Raw genomic sequence first — 15,295 nt, forward strand, 5'->3', positions numbered from 1 at the left:
CTCCGCGCTGGGCAGCGTCACGTCCACGTCGGGGGCGGCCAGCTCGCCTTTGGCGCCCTTCAGGTCCAGTTTGGGCCCCTTGATGTCCCGCCTGGGGGCCCTTGATGTCCAGCTTCGGGGCCCCTGATGTCCACCTGGGGGCCCTTGATGTCCACCTTGGGCACCTTGATGCTGGGCATCTGCAACCTTGGGCAGGTGGCCCTTGAACCTGGCCCCTTCGGCTTTGCCCTTCAGCTCGCCCAGCGACACCTCGCCCTCGGGCCAGGGCCACCCTCCAGCTCTGCCCCGGCGAGCTCGACCTCAGCAGACGGCAGCTGCACGCCGCCCTCCGTGACGTCGGACCTCGCCGGCCAGGGAGGGCACGGGCACGTCCACGGATGTTCCCATGTCCTTGCCGGGGGCCGACGCGCCGAAGGACGGCATCTTGAAACTTGGTGGGCATCTTGAAACTTGCTGTCTCGGGCGGCCACGTCCTTGTGTCGCCCACGGCGAGGTCGCCCTCCAGCTTGGCGCCGGCGCCTGGATGTCCAGCTCCGCGCTGGGCAGCGTCACGTCCACGTCGGGGGCGGCCAGCTCGCCTTTGGCGCCCTTCAGGTCCAGTTTGGGCCCCTTGATGTCCACCTGCGGGCCGTGGATGTCCAACTTGGGCATCTTGAGGCTGGGCATGTGCATCTTTGGGCAGGTGTCCCTTGAGTCCGGCTCCGGCGGCGGGGCCCTGGAGCTCCGCCTCGGGCACGTGGCCCTCCGGGAGCTTCACGCCCAGCTCGCCAGTCTTGAGGGCCACGTCGGCCGCTGGCAGCTCCATGCTGAGGTCGCCGGTCTTGACGTCGGCGTGGGCGGAGGGCAGGGACAACGTCCGCCTGTACCTTTGGCAGGGACACGTCGGCCGAGGCCTCGATGGCCTTGCCCGGCGCCGACCACGCCGAAGGAGGGCATCTTGAACTTGGGCATCTTGAACTTGCGTCTCGGGCGGCCACGTCCCTTGTCGCCCACGGCGAGGTCGCCCTCCAGCTTGGCGCCGGGCGCCTGGATGTCCAGCTCCGCGCTGGGCAGCGTCACGTCCACGTCGGGGGCGGCCAGCTCGCCTTTGGCGCCCTTCAGGTCCAGTTTGGGCCCCTTGATGTCCGCCTGGGGGCCCTTGATGTCCAGCTTCGGGCCCCTGAATGTCCACCTGGGGGCCCTTGATGTCCACCTTGGGCACCTTGATGCTGGCATCTGCACCTTGGGCAGGTTGGCCCTTGAACCTGGCCCCTTCGGCTTTGCCCTTTCAGCTCGCCCAGCGACAACCCATCGCCCTCGGGCAGGGCCACCTCCAGCTTCTGCCCCGGCGAGCTCGACCTCAGCAGACGGCAGCTGCACGCCGCCCTCCGGGACTCGGACCTCGCCGGCCAGGGAGGGCACGGGCACGTCACACGGATGTTCCCAGGTCCTTGCCGGGGCCGACGCGCCGAAGGACGGCATCTTGAACTTGGGCCATCTTGAACTTGCTGTCTCGGGCGGGCCACGTCCTTGTCGCCCACGGCGAGGTCGCCCTCCAGCTTGGCGCCGGGCGCCTGGATGTCCAGCTCCGCGCTGGGCAGCGTCACGTCCACGTCGGGGGCGGCCAGCTCGCCTTTGGCGCCCTTCAGGTCCAGTTTGGGCCCCTTGATGTCCGCCTGGGGGCCCTTGATGTCCAGCTTCGGGCCCCTGATGTCCACCTGGGGGCCCTTGATGTCCACCTTGGGCACCTTGATGCTGGGCATCTGCACCTTGGGCAGGTGGCCCTTGAACCTGGCCCCTTCGGCTTTGCCCTTCAGCTCGCCCAGCGACAACCTCGCCCTCGGGCAGGGCCACCTCCAGCTCTGCCCCGGCGAGCTCGACCTCAGCAGACGGCAGCTGCACGCCGCCCTCCGGGACTCGGACCTCGCCGGCCAGGGAGGGCACGGGCACGTCCACGGATGTTCCCAGGTCCTTGCCGGGGGCCGACGCGCCGAAGGACGGCATCTTGAACTTGGGCATCTTGAACTTGCTGTCTCGGGCGGCCACGTCCTTGTCGCCCACGGCGAGGTCGCCCTCCAGCTTGGCGCCGGGCGCCTGGATGTCCAGCTCCGCGCTGGGGCAGCGTCACGTCCACGTCGGGGGCGGCCAGCTCGCCTTGGGCGCCCTTCAGGTCCCAGTTTTGGGCCCCTTGATGTCCACCTGCGGGCCGTGGATGTCCAACTTGGGCATCTTGAGGCTGGGCATGTGCATCTTGGGCAGGTGTCCCTTGAGTCCGGCTCCGGCGGCGGGGCCCTGGAGCTCCGCCTCGGGCACGTGGCCCTCCGGGAGCTTCACGCCCAGCTCGCCAGTCTTGAGGGCCACGTCGGCCGCTGGCAGCTCCATGCTGAGGTCGCCGGTCTTGACGTCGGCGTGGGCGGAGGGCAGGGACACGTCCCGCCTGTACCTTTGGCAGGGACACGTCGGCCGAGGCCTCGATGGCCTTGCCCGGCGCCGACACGCCGAAGGAGGGCATCTTGAACTTGGGCATCTTGAACTTGCTGTCTCGGGCGGCCACGTCCTTGTCGCCCACGGCGAGGTCGCCCTCCAGCTTGGCGCCGGGCGCCTGGATGTCCAGCTCCGCGCTGGGCAGCGTCACGTCCACGTCGGGGGGCGGCCAGCTCGCCTTTGGCGCCCTTCAGGTCCAGTTTGGGCCCCTTGATGTCCGCCTGGGGGCCCTTGATGTCCAGCTTCGGGCCCCTGATGTCCACCTTGGGGGCCCTTGATGTCCACCTTGGGCACCTTGATGCTGGGCATCTGCACCTTGGGCAGGTGGCCCTTGAACCTGGCCCCTTCGGCTTTGCCCTTCAGCTCGCCCAGCGACACCTCGCCCTCGGGCAGGGCCACCTCCAGCTCTGCCCCGGCGAGCTCGACTTCAGCAGACGGCAAGCTGCACGCCGCCCTCCGGGACTCGGACCTCGCCGGCCAGGGAGGGCACGGGCACGTCCACGGATGTTCCCAGGTCCTTGCCGGGGGCCGACGCGCCGAAGGACGGCATCTTGAACTTGGGCATCTTGAACTTGCTGTCTCGGGCGGCCACGTCCTTGTCGCCCACGGCGAGGTCGCCCTCCAGCTTGGCGCCGGGCGCCTGGATGTCCAGCTCCGCGCTGGGCAGCGTCACGTCCACGTCGGGGGGCGGCCAGCTCGCCTTGGCGCCCTTCAGGTCCAGTTTTGGGCCCCTTGATGTCCACCTGCGGGCCGTGGATGTCCAACTTGGGCATCTTGAGGCTGGGCATGTGCATCTTGGGCAGGTGTCCCTTGAGTCCGCTCCGGCGGCGGGGCCCTGGAGCTCCGCCTCGGGCACGTGGCCCTCCGGGAGCTTCACGCCCAGCTCGCCAGTCTTGAGGGCCACGTCGCCGCTGGCAGCTCCATGCTGAGGTCGCCGGTCTTGACGTCGGCGTGGGCGGAGGGCAGGGACAACGTCCGCCTGTACCTTTGGCAGGGACACGTCGGCCGAGGCCTCGATGGCCTTGCCCGGCGCCGACAACGCCGAAGGAGGGCATCTTGAACTTGGGCATCTTGAACTTGCTGTCTCGGGCGGCCACGTCCTTGTCGCCCACGGCGAGGTCGCCCTCCAGCTTGGCGCCGGGCGCCTGGATGTCCATCTCCGCGCTGGCAGCGTCACGTCCACGTCGGGGGCGGCCAGCTCGCCTTTGGCGCCCTTCAGGTCCAGTTTGGGCCCCTTGATGTCCGCCTGGGGGCCCTTGATGTCCAGCTTCGGGCCCCTGATGTCCACCTGGGGGCCCTTGATGTCCACCTTGGGCACCTTGATGCTGGCATCTGCACCTTGGCAGGTGGCCCTTGAACCTGGCCCCTTCGGCTTTGCCCTTCAGCTCGCCCCAGCGACACCTCGCCCTCGGGCAGGGCCACCTCCAGCTCTGCCCCGGCGAGCTCGACTTCAGCAGACGGCAGCTGCACGCCGCCCTCCGGGACTCGGACCTCGCCGGCCAGGGAGGGCACGGGCACGTCCACGGATGTTCCCAGGTCCTTGCCGGGGGCCGACGCGCCGAAGGACGGCCATCTTGAACTTGGGCATCTTGAACTTGCTGTCTCGGGCGGCCACGTCCTTGTCGCCCACGGCGAGGTCGCCCTCCAGCTGGCGCCGGGCGCCTGGATGTCCAGCTCCGCGCTGGGCAGCGTCACGTCCACGTCGGGGGCGGCCAGCTCGCCTTTGGCGCCCTTCAGGTCCAGTTTGGGCCCCTTGATGTCCACCTGCGGGCCGTGGATGTCCAACTTGGGCATCTTGAGGCTGGGCATGTGCATCTTGGGCAGGTGTCCCTTGAGTCCGGCTCCGGCGGCGGGGCCCTGGAGCTCCGCCTCGGGCACGTGGCCCTCCGGGAGCTTCACGCCCAGCTCGCCAGTCTTGAGGGCCACGTCGGCCGCTGGCAGCTCCATGCTGAGGGTCGCCGGTCTTGACGTCGGCGTGGGCGGAGGGCAGGGACACGTCCGCCTGTACCTTTGGCAGGGACACGTCGGCCGAGGCCTCGATGGCCTTGCCCGGCGCCGACAACGCCGAAGGAGGGCATCTTGAACTTGGGCATCTTGAACTTGCTGTCTCGGGCGGCCACGTCCTTGTCGCCCACGGCGAGGTCGCCCTCCAGCTTGGCGCCGGGCGCCTGGATGTCCAGCTCCGCGCTGGGCAGCGTCACGTCCACGTCGGGGGCGGCCAGCTCGCCTTGGGCGCCCTTCAGGTCCAGTTTGGGCCCCTTGATGTCCGCCTGGGGGCCCTTGATGTCCAGCTTCGGGCCCCTGATGTCCACCTGGGGGCCCTTGATGTCCACCTTGGGCACCTTGATGCTGGGCATCTGCACCTTGGGCAGGTGGCCCTTGAACCTGGCCCCTTCGGCTTTGCCCTTCAGCTCGCCCAGCGACACCTCGCCCTCGGGCAGGGGCCACCTCCAGCTCTGCCCCGGCGAGCTCGACCTCAGCAGACGGCAGCTGCACGCCGCCCTCCGGGACTCGGACCTCGCCGGCCAGGGAGGGCACGGGCACGTCCACGGATGTTCCCAGGTCCTTGCCGGGGGCCGACGCGCCGAAGGACGGCATCTTGAACTTGGGCATCTTGAAACTTGCTGTCCTCGGGCGGCCACGTCCTTGTCGCCCACGGCGAGGTCGCCCCTCCAGCTTGGCGCCAGGCGCCTGGATGTCCAGCTCCGCGCTGGGCAGCGTCACGTCCACGTCGGGGGCGGCCAGCTCGCCTTTGGCGCCCTTCAGGTCCAGTTTGGGCCCCTTGATGTCCACCTGCGGGCCGTGGATGTCCAACTTGGGCATCTTGAGGCTGGGCATGTGCATCTTGGGCAGGTGTCCCTTGAGTCCGGCTCCGGCGGCGGGGCCCTGGAGCTCCGCCTCGGGCACGTGGCCCTCCGGGAGCTTCACGCCCAGCTCGCCAGTCTTGAGGGCCACGTCGGCCGCTGGCAGCTCCATGCTGAGGGTCGCCGGTCTTGACGTCGGCGTGGGCGGAGGGCAGGGACACGTCCGCCTGTACCTTTGGCAGGGACACGTCGGCCGAGGCCTCGATGGCCTTGCCCGGCGCCGACACGCCGAAGGAGGGCATCTTGAACTTGGGCATCTTGAACTTGCTGTCTCGGGCGGGCCACGTCCTTGTCGCCCACGGCGAGGTCGCCCTCCAGCTTGGCGCCGGGCGCCTGGATGTCCAGCTCCGCGCTGGGCAGCGTCACGTCCACTGTCGGGGGCGGCCAGCTCGCCTTTGGCGCCCTTCAGGTCCAGTTTGGGCCCCTTGATGTCCGCCTGGGGGCCCTTGATGTCCAGCTTCGGGCCCCCTGATGTCCACCTGGGGGCCCTTGATGTCCACCTTGGGCACCTTGATGCTGGGCATCTGCACCTTGGGCAGGTGGCCCTTGAACCTGGCCCCTTCGGCTTTGCCCTTCAGCTCGCCCAGCGACACCTCGCCCTCGGGCAGGGCCACCTCCAGCTCTGCCCCGGCGAGCTCGACTTCAGCAGACGGCAGCTGCACGCCGCCCTCCAGGACTCGGACCTCGCCGGCCAGGGAGGGCACGGGCACGTCCACGGATGTTCCCAGGTCCTTTGCCGGGGGCCGACGCGCCGAAGGACGGCATCTTGAACTTGGGCATCTTGAACTTGCTGTCTCGGGCGGGCCACGTCCTTGTCGCCCACGGCGAGGTCGCCCTCCAGCTTGGCGCCGGGCGCCTGGATGTCCAGCTCCGCGCTGGGCAGCGTCACGTCCACGTCGGGGGCGGGCCAGCTCGCCTTTGGCGCCCTTCAGGTCCAGTTTGGGCCCCTTGATGTCCACCTGCGGGCCGTGGATGTCCAACTTGGGCATCTTGAGGCTGGCATGTGCATCTTGGGCAGGTGTCCCTTGAGTCCGGCTCCGGCGGCGGGGCCCTGGAGCTCCGCCTCGGGCACGTGGCCCTCCGGGAGCTTCACGCCCAGCTCGCCAGTCTTGAGGGCCACGTCGGCCGCTGGCAGCTCCATGCTGAGGTCGCCGGTCTTGACGTCGGCGTGGGCGGAGGGCAGGGACACGTCCGCCTGTACCTGTGGCAGGGACACGTCGGCCGAGGCCCTCGATGGCCTTGCCCGGCGCCGACACGCCGAAGGAGGGCATCTTGAACTTGGGCATCTTGAACTTGCTGTCTCGGGCGGCCACGTCCTTGTCGCCCACGGCGAGGTCGCCCTCCAGCTTGGCGCCGGGCGCCTGGATGTCCAGCTCCGCGCTGGGCAGCGTCACGTCCACGTCGGGGGCGGCCAGCTCGCCTTTGGCGCCCTTCAGGTCCAGTTTGGGCCCCTTGATGTCCGCCTGGGGGCCCTTGATGTCCAGCTTCGGGCCCCTGATGTCCACCTGGGGGCCCTTGATGTCCACCTTGGGCACCTTGATGCTGGGCATCTGCACCTTGGGCAGGTGGCCCTTGAACCTGGCCCCTTCGGCTTTGCCCTTCAGCTCGCCCAGCGACACCTCGCCCTCGGGCAGGGCCACCTCCAGCTCTGCCCCGGCGAGCTCGACTTCAGCAGACGGCAGCTGCACGCCGCCCTCCGGGACTCGGACCTCGCCGGCCAGGGAGGGCACGGGCACGTCCACGGATGTTCCCAGGTCCTTGCCGGGGGCCGACGCGCCGAAGGACGGCATCTTGAACTTGGGCATCTTGAACTTGCTGTCTCGGGCGGGCCACGTCCTTGTCGCCCACGGCGAGGTCGCCCTCCAGCTTGGCGCCGGGCGCCTGGATGTCCAGCTCCGCGCTGGGCAGCGTCACGTCCACGTCGGGGGCGGCCAGCTCGCCTTTGGCGCCCTTCAGGTCCAGTTTGGGCCCCTTGATGTCCACCTGCGGGCCGTGGATGTCCAACTTGGGCATCTTGAGGCTGGGCATGTGCATCTTGGGCAGGTTGTCCCTTGAGTCCGGCTCCGGCGGCGGGGCCCTGGAGCTCCGCCTCGGGCACGTGGCCCTCCGGGAGCTTCACGCCCAGCTCGCCAGTCTTGAGGGCCACGTCGGCCGCTGGCAGCTCCATGCTGAGGTCGCCGGTCTTGACGTCGGCGTGGGCGGAGGGCAGGGACACGTCCGCCTGTACCTTTGGCAGGGACACGTCGGCCGAGGCCTCGATGGCCTTGCCCGGCGCCGACACGCCGAAGGAGGGCATCTTGAACTTGGGCATCTTGAACTTGCTGTCTCGGGCGGCCACGTCCTTGTCGCCCACGGCGAGGTCGCCCTCCAGCTTGGCGCCGGGCGCCTGGATGTCCAGCTCCGCGCTGGGCAGCGTCACGTCCACGTCGGGGGCGGCCAGCTCGCCTTTGGCGCCCTTCAGGTCCAGTTTGGGCCCCTTGATGTCCGCCTGGGGGCCCTTGATGTCCAGCTTCGGGCCCCTGATGTCCACCTGGGGGCCCTTGATGTCCACCTTGGGCACCTTGATGCTGGGCATCTTGCACCTTGGCAGGTGGCCCTTGAACCTGGCCCCTTCGGCTTTGCCCTTCAGCTCGCCCAGCGACACCTCGCCCTCGGGCAGGGCCACCTCCAGCTCTGCCCCGGCGAGCTCGACCTCAGCAGACGGCAGCTGCACGCCGCCCTCCGGGACTCGGACCTCGCCGGCCAGGGAGGGCACGGGCAACGTCCACGGATTTTCCCAGGTCCTTGCCGGGGGCCGACGCGCCGAAGGACGGCATCTTGAACTTGGGCATCTTGAACTTGCTGTCTCGGGCGGCCACGTCCTTGTCGCCCACGGCGAGGTCGCCCTCCAGCTTGGCGCCAGGCGCCTGGATGTCCAGCTCCGCACTGGGCAGCGTCACGTCCACGTCGGGGGCGGCCAGCTCGCCTTTGGCGCCCTTCAGGTCCAGTTTGGGCCCCTTGATGTCCACCTGCGGGCCGTGGATGTCCAACTTGGGCATCTTGAGGCTGGGCATGTGCATCTTGGGCAGGTGTCCCTTGAGTCCGGCTCCGGCGGCGGGGCCCTGGAGCTCCGCCTCGGGCACGTGGCCCTCCGGGAGCTTCACGCCCAGCTCGCCAGTCTTGAGGGCCACGTCGGCCGCTGGCAGCTCCATGCTGAGGTCGCCGGTCTTGACGTCGGCGTGGGCGGAGGGCAGGGACACGTCCGCCTGTACCTTTGGCAGGGACACGTCGGCCGAGGCCTCGATGGCCTTGCCCGGCGCCGACACGCCGAAGGAGGGCATCTTGAACTTGGGCATCTTGAACTTGCTGTCTCGGGCGGCCACGTCCTTGTCGCCCACGGCGAGGTCGCCCTCCAGCTTGGCGCCGGGCGCCTGGATGTCCAGCTCCGCGCTGGGCAGCGTCACGTCCACGTCGGGGGCGGCCAGCTCGCCTTTGGCGCCCTTCAGGTCCAGTTTGGGCCCCTTGATGTCCGCCTGGGGGCCCTTGATGTCCAGCTTCGGGCCCCTGATGTCCACCTGGGGGCCCTTGATGTCCACCTTGGGCACCTTGATGCTGGGCATCTGCACCTTGGGCAGGTGGCCCTTGAACCTGGCCCCTTCGGCTTTGCCCTTCAGCTCGCCCAGCGACACCTCGCCCTCGGGCAGGGCCACCTCCAGCTCTGCCCCGGCGAGCTCGACCTCAGCAGACGGCAGCTGCACGCCGCCCTCCGGGACTCGGACCTCGCCGGCCAGGGAGGGCACGGGCACGTCCACGGATGTTCCCAGGTCCTTGCCGGGGGCCGACGCGCCGAAGGACGGCATCTTGAACTTGGGCATCTTGAACTTGCTGTCTCGGGCGGCCACGTCCTTGTCGCCCACGGCGAGGTCGCCCTCCAGCTTGGCGCCGGGCGCCTGGATGTCCAGCTCCGCGCTGGGCAGCGTCACGTCCACGTCGGGGGCGGCCAGCTCGCCTTTGGCGCCCTTCAGGTCCAGTTTGGGCCCCTTGATGTCCACCTGCGGGCCGTGGATGTCCAACTTGGGCATCTTGAGGCTGGGCATGTGCATCTTGGGCAGGTGTCCCTTGAGTCCGGCTCCGGCGGCGGGGCCCTGGAGCTCCGCCTCGGGCACGTGGCCCTCCGGGAGCTTCACGCCCAGCTCGCCAGTCTTGAGGGCCACGTCGGCCGCTGGCAGCTCCATGCTGAGGTCGCCGGTCTTGACGTCGGCGTGGGCGGAGGGCAGGGACACGTCCGCCTGTACCTTTGGCAGGGACACGTCGGCCGAGGCCTCGATGGCCTTGCCCGGCGCCGACACGCCGAAGGAGGGCATCTTGAACTTGGGCATCTTGAACTTGCTGTCTCGGGCGGCCACGTCCTTGTCGCCCACGGCGAGGGTCGCCCTCCAGCTTGGCCGCCGGGCGCCTGGATGTCCAGCTCCGCGCTGGGCAGCGTCACGTCCACGTCGGGGGCGGCCAGCTCGCCTTTGGCGCCCTTCAGGTCCAGTTTGGGCCCCTTGATGTCCGCCTGGGGGCCCTTGATGTCCAGCTTCGGGCCCCTGATGTCCACCTGGGGGCCCTTGATGTCCAGCTTCGGGCCCCTGATGTCCACCTGGGGGCCCTTGATGTCCACCTTGGGCACCTTGATGCTGGGCATCTGCACCTTGGGCAGGTGGCCCTTGAACCTGGCCCCTTCGGCTTTGCCCTTCAGCTCGCCCAGCGACACCTCGCCCTCGGGCAGGGCCACCTCCAGCTCTGCCCCGGCGAGCTCGACTTCAGCAGACGGCAGCTGCACGCCGCCCTCCGGGACTCGGACCTCGCCGGCCAGGGAGGGCACGGGCACGTCCACGGATGTTCCCAGGTCCTTGCCGGGGGCCGACGCGCCGAAGGACGGCATCTTGAACTTGGGCATCTTGAACTTGCTGTCTCGGGCGGCCACGTCCTTGTCGCCCACGGCGAGGTCGCCCTCCAGCTTGGCGCCGGGCGCCTGGATGTCCAGCTCCGCGCTGGGCAGCGTCACGTCCACGTCGGGGGCGGCCAGCTCGCCTTTGGCGCCCTTCAGGTCCAGTTTGGGCCCCTTGATGTCCACCTGCGGGCCGTGGATGTCCAACTTGGGCATCTTGAGGCTGGGCATGTGCATCTTGGGCAGGTGTCCCTTGAGTCCGGCTCCGGCGGCGGGGCCCTGGAGCTCCGCCTCGGGCACGTGGCCCTCCGGGAGCTTCACGCCCAGCTCGCCAGTCTTGAGGGCCACGTCGGCCGCTGGCAGCTCCATGCTGAGGTCGCCGGTCTTGACGTCGGCGTGGGCGGAGGGCAGGGACACGTCCGCCTGTACCTTTGGCAGGGACACGTCGGCCGAGGCCTCGATGGCCTTGCCCGGCGCCGACATGCCGAAGGAGGGCCTCCTGACCTTGGGCATCTTCAGTCCGCTCTCCGCAGTGGGCTCCTCCCTTTGTTTCAGGGCGATGCCAGCTTCCCCCTCCGGCCCCCTTTTCGTTTCGTACAGTATCGTTGTCGGGCCCTTGTCTGCTGTGGCGTCTCTTCCAAGTCTCTGCTCTGACTCCATCAGCAAATGTATTGCCGTTACATGTCTGCGTCTTCTTTCCTCCACATCTGTCTTCTGTCCCTGTTTTTCTGCCCTTTCCCTTGTGTCCTGCCCCGGGGACCCTCCCAGTGCTCCCGCTCCTGCCCCCAGCACGGTCACTGTTTGCTGTTTTCCGTTCGCGTCCTCAGCATCGCCCTTGGTGGCCTCGTCTTTTATCCCGTCCGCGGCCTTTCCTGCCCCTGCCCGTTCTCGGCGTGGCCCGCGGCCTGCTGCGGCCGTGTCCAGCCCCACGTCTGCGTCTGCGCTCTGGCCCCCGCGCTCCGCTGCCCGTGTGGCCGGCCCGTGCCGCCTGGGCCCCCCCTGCTGCGCGGGCCTCTCTCCCTCCTTCCCGAGCTCTGTTCCTTTGGAAATTCCAAACCTAGGCACCTTCAAGTTCGGTATCCGGACCCGGAAGTCTGGTTGGCGGTCGTGCATGTCACCTTCCACTGGGGTGCCCTGCAGACACGGCACAGCACCCCCCATTTCCCGTGCCTGCACCCCTTCGCTGCGGCCCTGGCCCGGGCCTGAGCCCGCCTCGGGCGTCACCTGGGACACCACTTCCTCCTGGACTGGCACCTCCTGCGTCCTCCTTGGGCGTCTGGGCGCCGCGTCTGCTCCCCGCCCCAGGGCCCCCTCGGGGGAGCGGGCGCGTGCCCCGGGCGCCTCCGCGCCCCGACGCGGCGTCCCCTCTCGCCCGCCTCCTGCCCGCCCGTCCGTGCCGACCCGTGCGGCAGCCCCAGCGTCCCGTTGGCTGTCGTCCCGCGTCCCCTCCTCCTGCAGGACGCCGGCCCGGACCCCGCCACCCGGGGCTCCTGTGCCCGGTCGCCCTGCCAGCGACAGGCCCTTCCCTGCGCCCAGCCTGAAGCCCAGGTTCAGGACCCTGCTCCGGCGCTGACTGCCGGGCCCTGCCTTCCGCCCCTGCTCCTCCGCCGCCAGCTGGGCCTCCGTGTCCGAGCTCGTGGGGGACGCGGCCTGTGCCTTCCCCCGCTCGTAGGCCTCCGAGGAGCTGTGTGACCTCCGGGGCCCGGGCCTATGCTTCCTCTTCATGGCTTGGAATTTGGGCCAGGAGAGCCGCTCCCTCGGGGGCCGCCTGCCCCTGCCCTCCCCGGGCCGGGAGATGAGTCTCTCTTGGTCCCCATCGGTTTCTGCCGTCTTCACGGGGGTGTCTGTGCTGTCGTCGGCCACGGCCTTGTCCTGGAACACAGGGCGGTGGACGCGTTGGCAGCAGCACCGGACGTTGGTGGCCCTGACCCCCGCGTCTGGGGGGGGGCACCCCGGCCTCGGCCGGGCCTGGCCGCCTCACCTGTGTGTCGGTGTGCCCTGGGGACCCCTGAGCGCCGTGAGCGGCCCACTCCACGTCCCCTTGGGCAGGAAGTTTCCGTTTGACTTTGAACTGAACTTTGTACGGCTCCGAGTACTGAAGGATCTTCAGAGCGTCTTCGTATTTAATGTCATCAAAGAATACAGTTGCACTGAGCAGCTGGTCACCTGGACAGACAGAGTGGGCCTCAGCCTGAGCTCCCCCCCCCACCCCACCCCCACCCCCACCCCGTTGCCGCGGTGATGGGCGTGGCCAGGGCGTGACCCCGCCCCCTCCCCCCACGTGGAGTTTTGGGTGGTAAGGAGCCCAGCGGGGCGGGTGGGCCTCCTGAGCTCCCGTGTGGCCCTGCCCTCTCTGGGCCCCCTGTCATGATGGGGAACAGGGGGCTCTGGGAGGGCGGGCGGCCACGGCACCTTCTCGCAGGCTGAAGAGCTTGGCGGCCGAGGAGCCCTTCAGCACTTGCTTCACGAAGATCCCTCGGCTCCCACCACCGGTGACGCTGTAGCCACTGGCTCCAGCCTCCACCTCCGTCTCCAGCGTCACCTCCGTTGCCTCCTGCGTGGCCGGGGCAGAAGCACATTGGGGCCTCGTGAGCCACCTGTCCCCACATGGGCATCAGCTGGGGGGCCCCCTCCCCTGAGGACGGGGCGCCGGAGTCCTGCCTTTCATCCAGGTGACAGAGGGCAAGGGCAGAGCCACTGCCCTTGCCGCCTCGGGGGGCGGGCCGCGCCCCCCAGCTCCTTCTGTGGTCTGTGTGCGCAGCTGAGAACATGGAGCGCCCTGCGCCGAGGCTCCCCGGCCTGGGTCTCCGTCACGGGGTGCAGGGGACTCGGGGGAAGCCTGGAGCCGCCTTCCGAAGCCTCTGCCATCGCAGGCCAGACAAGGGGACAGGCACAGGGCACCGTGCCCGCCTCCTGGACCCTGGGCTCCTGCCGCACTCACCTCTGGACGGCTCATCCTGGAAAACGCCCGTGGGTCCCCTGACTGCCGCTTCCACCAGGACCTCCGTCTCCCCGGGGGGGCCTGCCGGCCCGCTGCGTCTTCCTGCCACAGACACGGGGATCACCAGCCGCTCCAGCCCAGGCCATGGGAGGGGCCTTGGGAGCCCAGGGCTCCCCAGCTGAAAGGCCGAGAGCCGCCGGAGAGCTGCTGTGTGCAGGGGGAGCTGAGCTCCTCAGCTGCGGGGCCTCTGCCCCCTCTGCAAAGATGGCACACCTGTGCACGCCTCCTGTGCCCCACTGCACACAGGAGCGTGAGGTCGGCCCCCACGTGCACCCACATGGCCACCCTCGTTGTGACTTGGCCAGCTGCAGGGAGAGTCCCACAGAGGATGGCCTAGGGGGCACAGCTATGGCCCGAGGCCAGCAGGGCAGGGCGCGTGGCTACACAGGGTGATGCAGGAGGGGACCCGGCCGCCTGCAGCCCCAGGGCCAGCCTCCCCTCAGCCTGTGGGCCTCTGTCCAGCAGGCTTACCGGGAGTCCAAAGCCGGGACCCTCAGCGGCACATTCGTAGACAGGTGACGAGCCCTGTGGCCGCGGGCGAATGATCTCATCCACAGGCCCTTCGGTCACCTGGCGAGAGAAGGGAGCCAGGTCACCCTGAGCCGTGTAGGCCCGGCCCAGGGACGGTGGGGGGCGTGGGGCCTCACTTACGGAACACTCCTCCTCGCTCTCTGCATCCGGCTCCTCGGGCTGCAGCTGCCGGCCAGACGCTGCAGGGAGAGAGGCCTAGTGAGGTGAGCAGTGCCGCCGGGAGGGGCCCCGGGGGCGGGGGGCCGCGGGCCGGGGCTGTGCAGCAGGGAGATGGCGCCGCCCGGTCCTGGACGCTGGCTCTGGGGGGTCCACAGCCCCTGGGCCGGGGAGGCTGCGACCGCCGGTCAGAGGGCAGACGGAGCGACAGACTCTTGGACAGATTTGGTCCAAGAAGGTTACCAAATACAGCAACAGAGCAGGCGCCAGACCCCTGAGGGGGAGCCGGGATCCGGAGCCGCTGCAGCGTCCGGCACGGACACCCAGCTCGCCACATGCAGACAAGCGAGGGGGCTCAAGCCACGCCCCCTGGGGCCACCGCCGTCCCCGAGGGCCGCAGGGGCTGCGCGCCGCGCCGAGCTCGGGGCGGCCCGGAGAGTCTGTTCAAGAAACTAAAGGAAGCACGTTTAAATAATGGGAAATACAATGCATCAATGAAAGACGCATGAAGAGAAATTATTATTTTAAAAATACCGAGTGGCTGTTCTGGAGTTGAAAGTTTACTACAGGGATTCCACAGCGGAACAGAAGTGCCAAGAGAAAGAGTCGAAAAACTGGTAGATTAATAGAAATTAGCCAATTTACATTAGTGAGATCGAGCCTCGGCTACCTGTGAGCCGACCCTAAGAACACCAGTGCCGCGCGAGCGGGTGTTTGAGGAACTAAAGGCGAAACGGCCCGCGGGCCCAAGACGCTGGACAAACCCCAACAGGACGGAGCGGTCCAGACCTGCCAGGACGGAGAGGCCAGACCTGCACAGTTGAAGCACAGTTGATTACGAGAAAGAGCAGCCGACGAGAGAAGCGCCCCGTCGTGTTAAGGGCGCACGGTACGCCCACCGCCCGACACGCAGGAGCCAGAGAAGGCAGAAGGGTCCCTCCGAACTGCTGAGAGGAAAACGCCGCGAACCAAGAATTCCAGATCCTTTCGAAGCGAAGGCAAAATAAAGACTTCCGGAAATGAAGAAACTCGGGGAATTCTCTCCTCGCGGATCTGCCTCGCAAGGGATGCGAAAGAAAAGGGACCGGGGTCAGGCGCCGACTGGAATCGACGGGGGGGGGGGGGGGGGGGGGGGATGGGGCGTGAAGAGCGCGGTGGCCGTGTGCGCAAACGCGGACCAGCGGCGCGGTGGCCGTGTGCGCAAACGCGGACCACGCCGCAGGCACGCATGCGTCTTTTTCCTCACTCCATCTCTTAACTTCCTTCAAGGACGCGGGATTTTATAAAGCAGAGGTCGGCAAACTTTTCTTGTAAAAGGCCAGACGGCAGATGTGGCTTTGTAGGCCACGTGCCCCCCGCTGCCACCCC

At 68.7% G+C, this 15,295-nt stretch overlaps 1 protein-coding gene across 1 annotated transcript in view; it reads right to left on the reverse strand.

Annotated features, from left to right (window-relative positions):
* Positions 1-21: 21 nt before the first annotated feature.
* Positions 22-15,295, reverse strand: part of LOC118614934 (protein AHNAK2-like) — a gene marked incomplete at its 3' end in the record, with an annotated part of 28,351 nt that continues 13,077 nt past the window's right edge. Inside the window, 48 exon segments of the mRNA XM_036238174.1 lie at positions 22-179; positions 272-335; positions 337-438; positions 441-476; positions 479-513; positions 516-678; positions 680-850; positions 852-917; positions 919-1,159; positions 1,202-1,257; positions 1,288-1,473; positions 1,475-1,498; positions 1,500-1,770; positions 1,802-2,412; positions 2,414-2,626; positions 2,628-2,705; positions 2,749-2,917; positions 2,919-3,193; positions 3,195-3,284; positions 3,287-3,369; positions 3,372-3,432; positions 3,434-3,499; positions 3,501-3,625; positions 3,628-3,740; positions 3,782-4,032; positions 4,034-4,113; positions 4,116-4,416; positions 4,418-4,522; positions 4,524-4,907; positions 4,909-5,445; positions 5,447-5,605; positions 5,607-5,699; positions 5,701-5,763; positions 5,807-6,061; positions 6,063-6,128; positions 6,130-6,249; positions 6,251-6,324; positions 6,327-6,555; positions 6,557-7,153; positions 7,155-7,373; positions 7,375-8,083; positions 8,085-9,738; positions 9,741-12,111; positions 12,221-12,405; positions 12,652-12,793; positions 13,181-13,282; positions 13,712-13,810; positions 13,892-13,950. Coding sequence (XP_036094067.1) covers positions 22-179; positions 272-335; positions 337-438; positions 441-476; positions 479-513; positions 516-678; positions 680-850; positions 852-917; positions 919-1,159; positions 1,202-1,257; positions 1,288-1,473; positions 1,475-1,498; positions 1,500-1,770; positions 1,802-2,412; positions 2,414-2,626; positions 2,628-2,705; positions 2,749-2,917; positions 2,919-3,193; positions 3,195-3,284; positions 3,287-3,369; positions 3,372-3,432; positions 3,434-3,499; positions 3,501-3,625; positions 3,628-3,740; positions 3,782-4,032; positions 4,034-4,113; positions 4,116-4,416; positions 4,418-4,522; positions 4,524-4,907; positions 4,909-5,445; positions 5,447-5,605; positions 5,607-5,699; positions 5,701-5,763; positions 5,807-6,061; positions 6,063-6,128; positions 6,130-6,249; positions 6,251-6,324; positions 6,327-6,555; positions 6,557-7,153; positions 7,155-7,373; positions 7,375-8,083; positions 8,085-9,738; positions 9,741-12,111; positions 12,221-12,405; positions 12,652-12,793; positions 13,181-13,282; positions 13,712-13,810; positions 13,892-13,950 — 12,311 coding nt within the window.

The sequence above is a fragment of the Rousettus aegyptiacus genome, unplaced genomic scaffold, assembly GCF_014176215.1.
Source record: "Rousettus aegyptiacus isolate mRouAeg1 unplaced genomic scaffold, mRouAeg1.p scaffold_m13_p_21, whole genome shotgun sequence".
Lineage (NCBI taxonomy): Eukaryota > Metazoa > Chordata > Mammalia > Chiroptera > Pteropodidae > Rousettus > Rousettus aegyptiacus.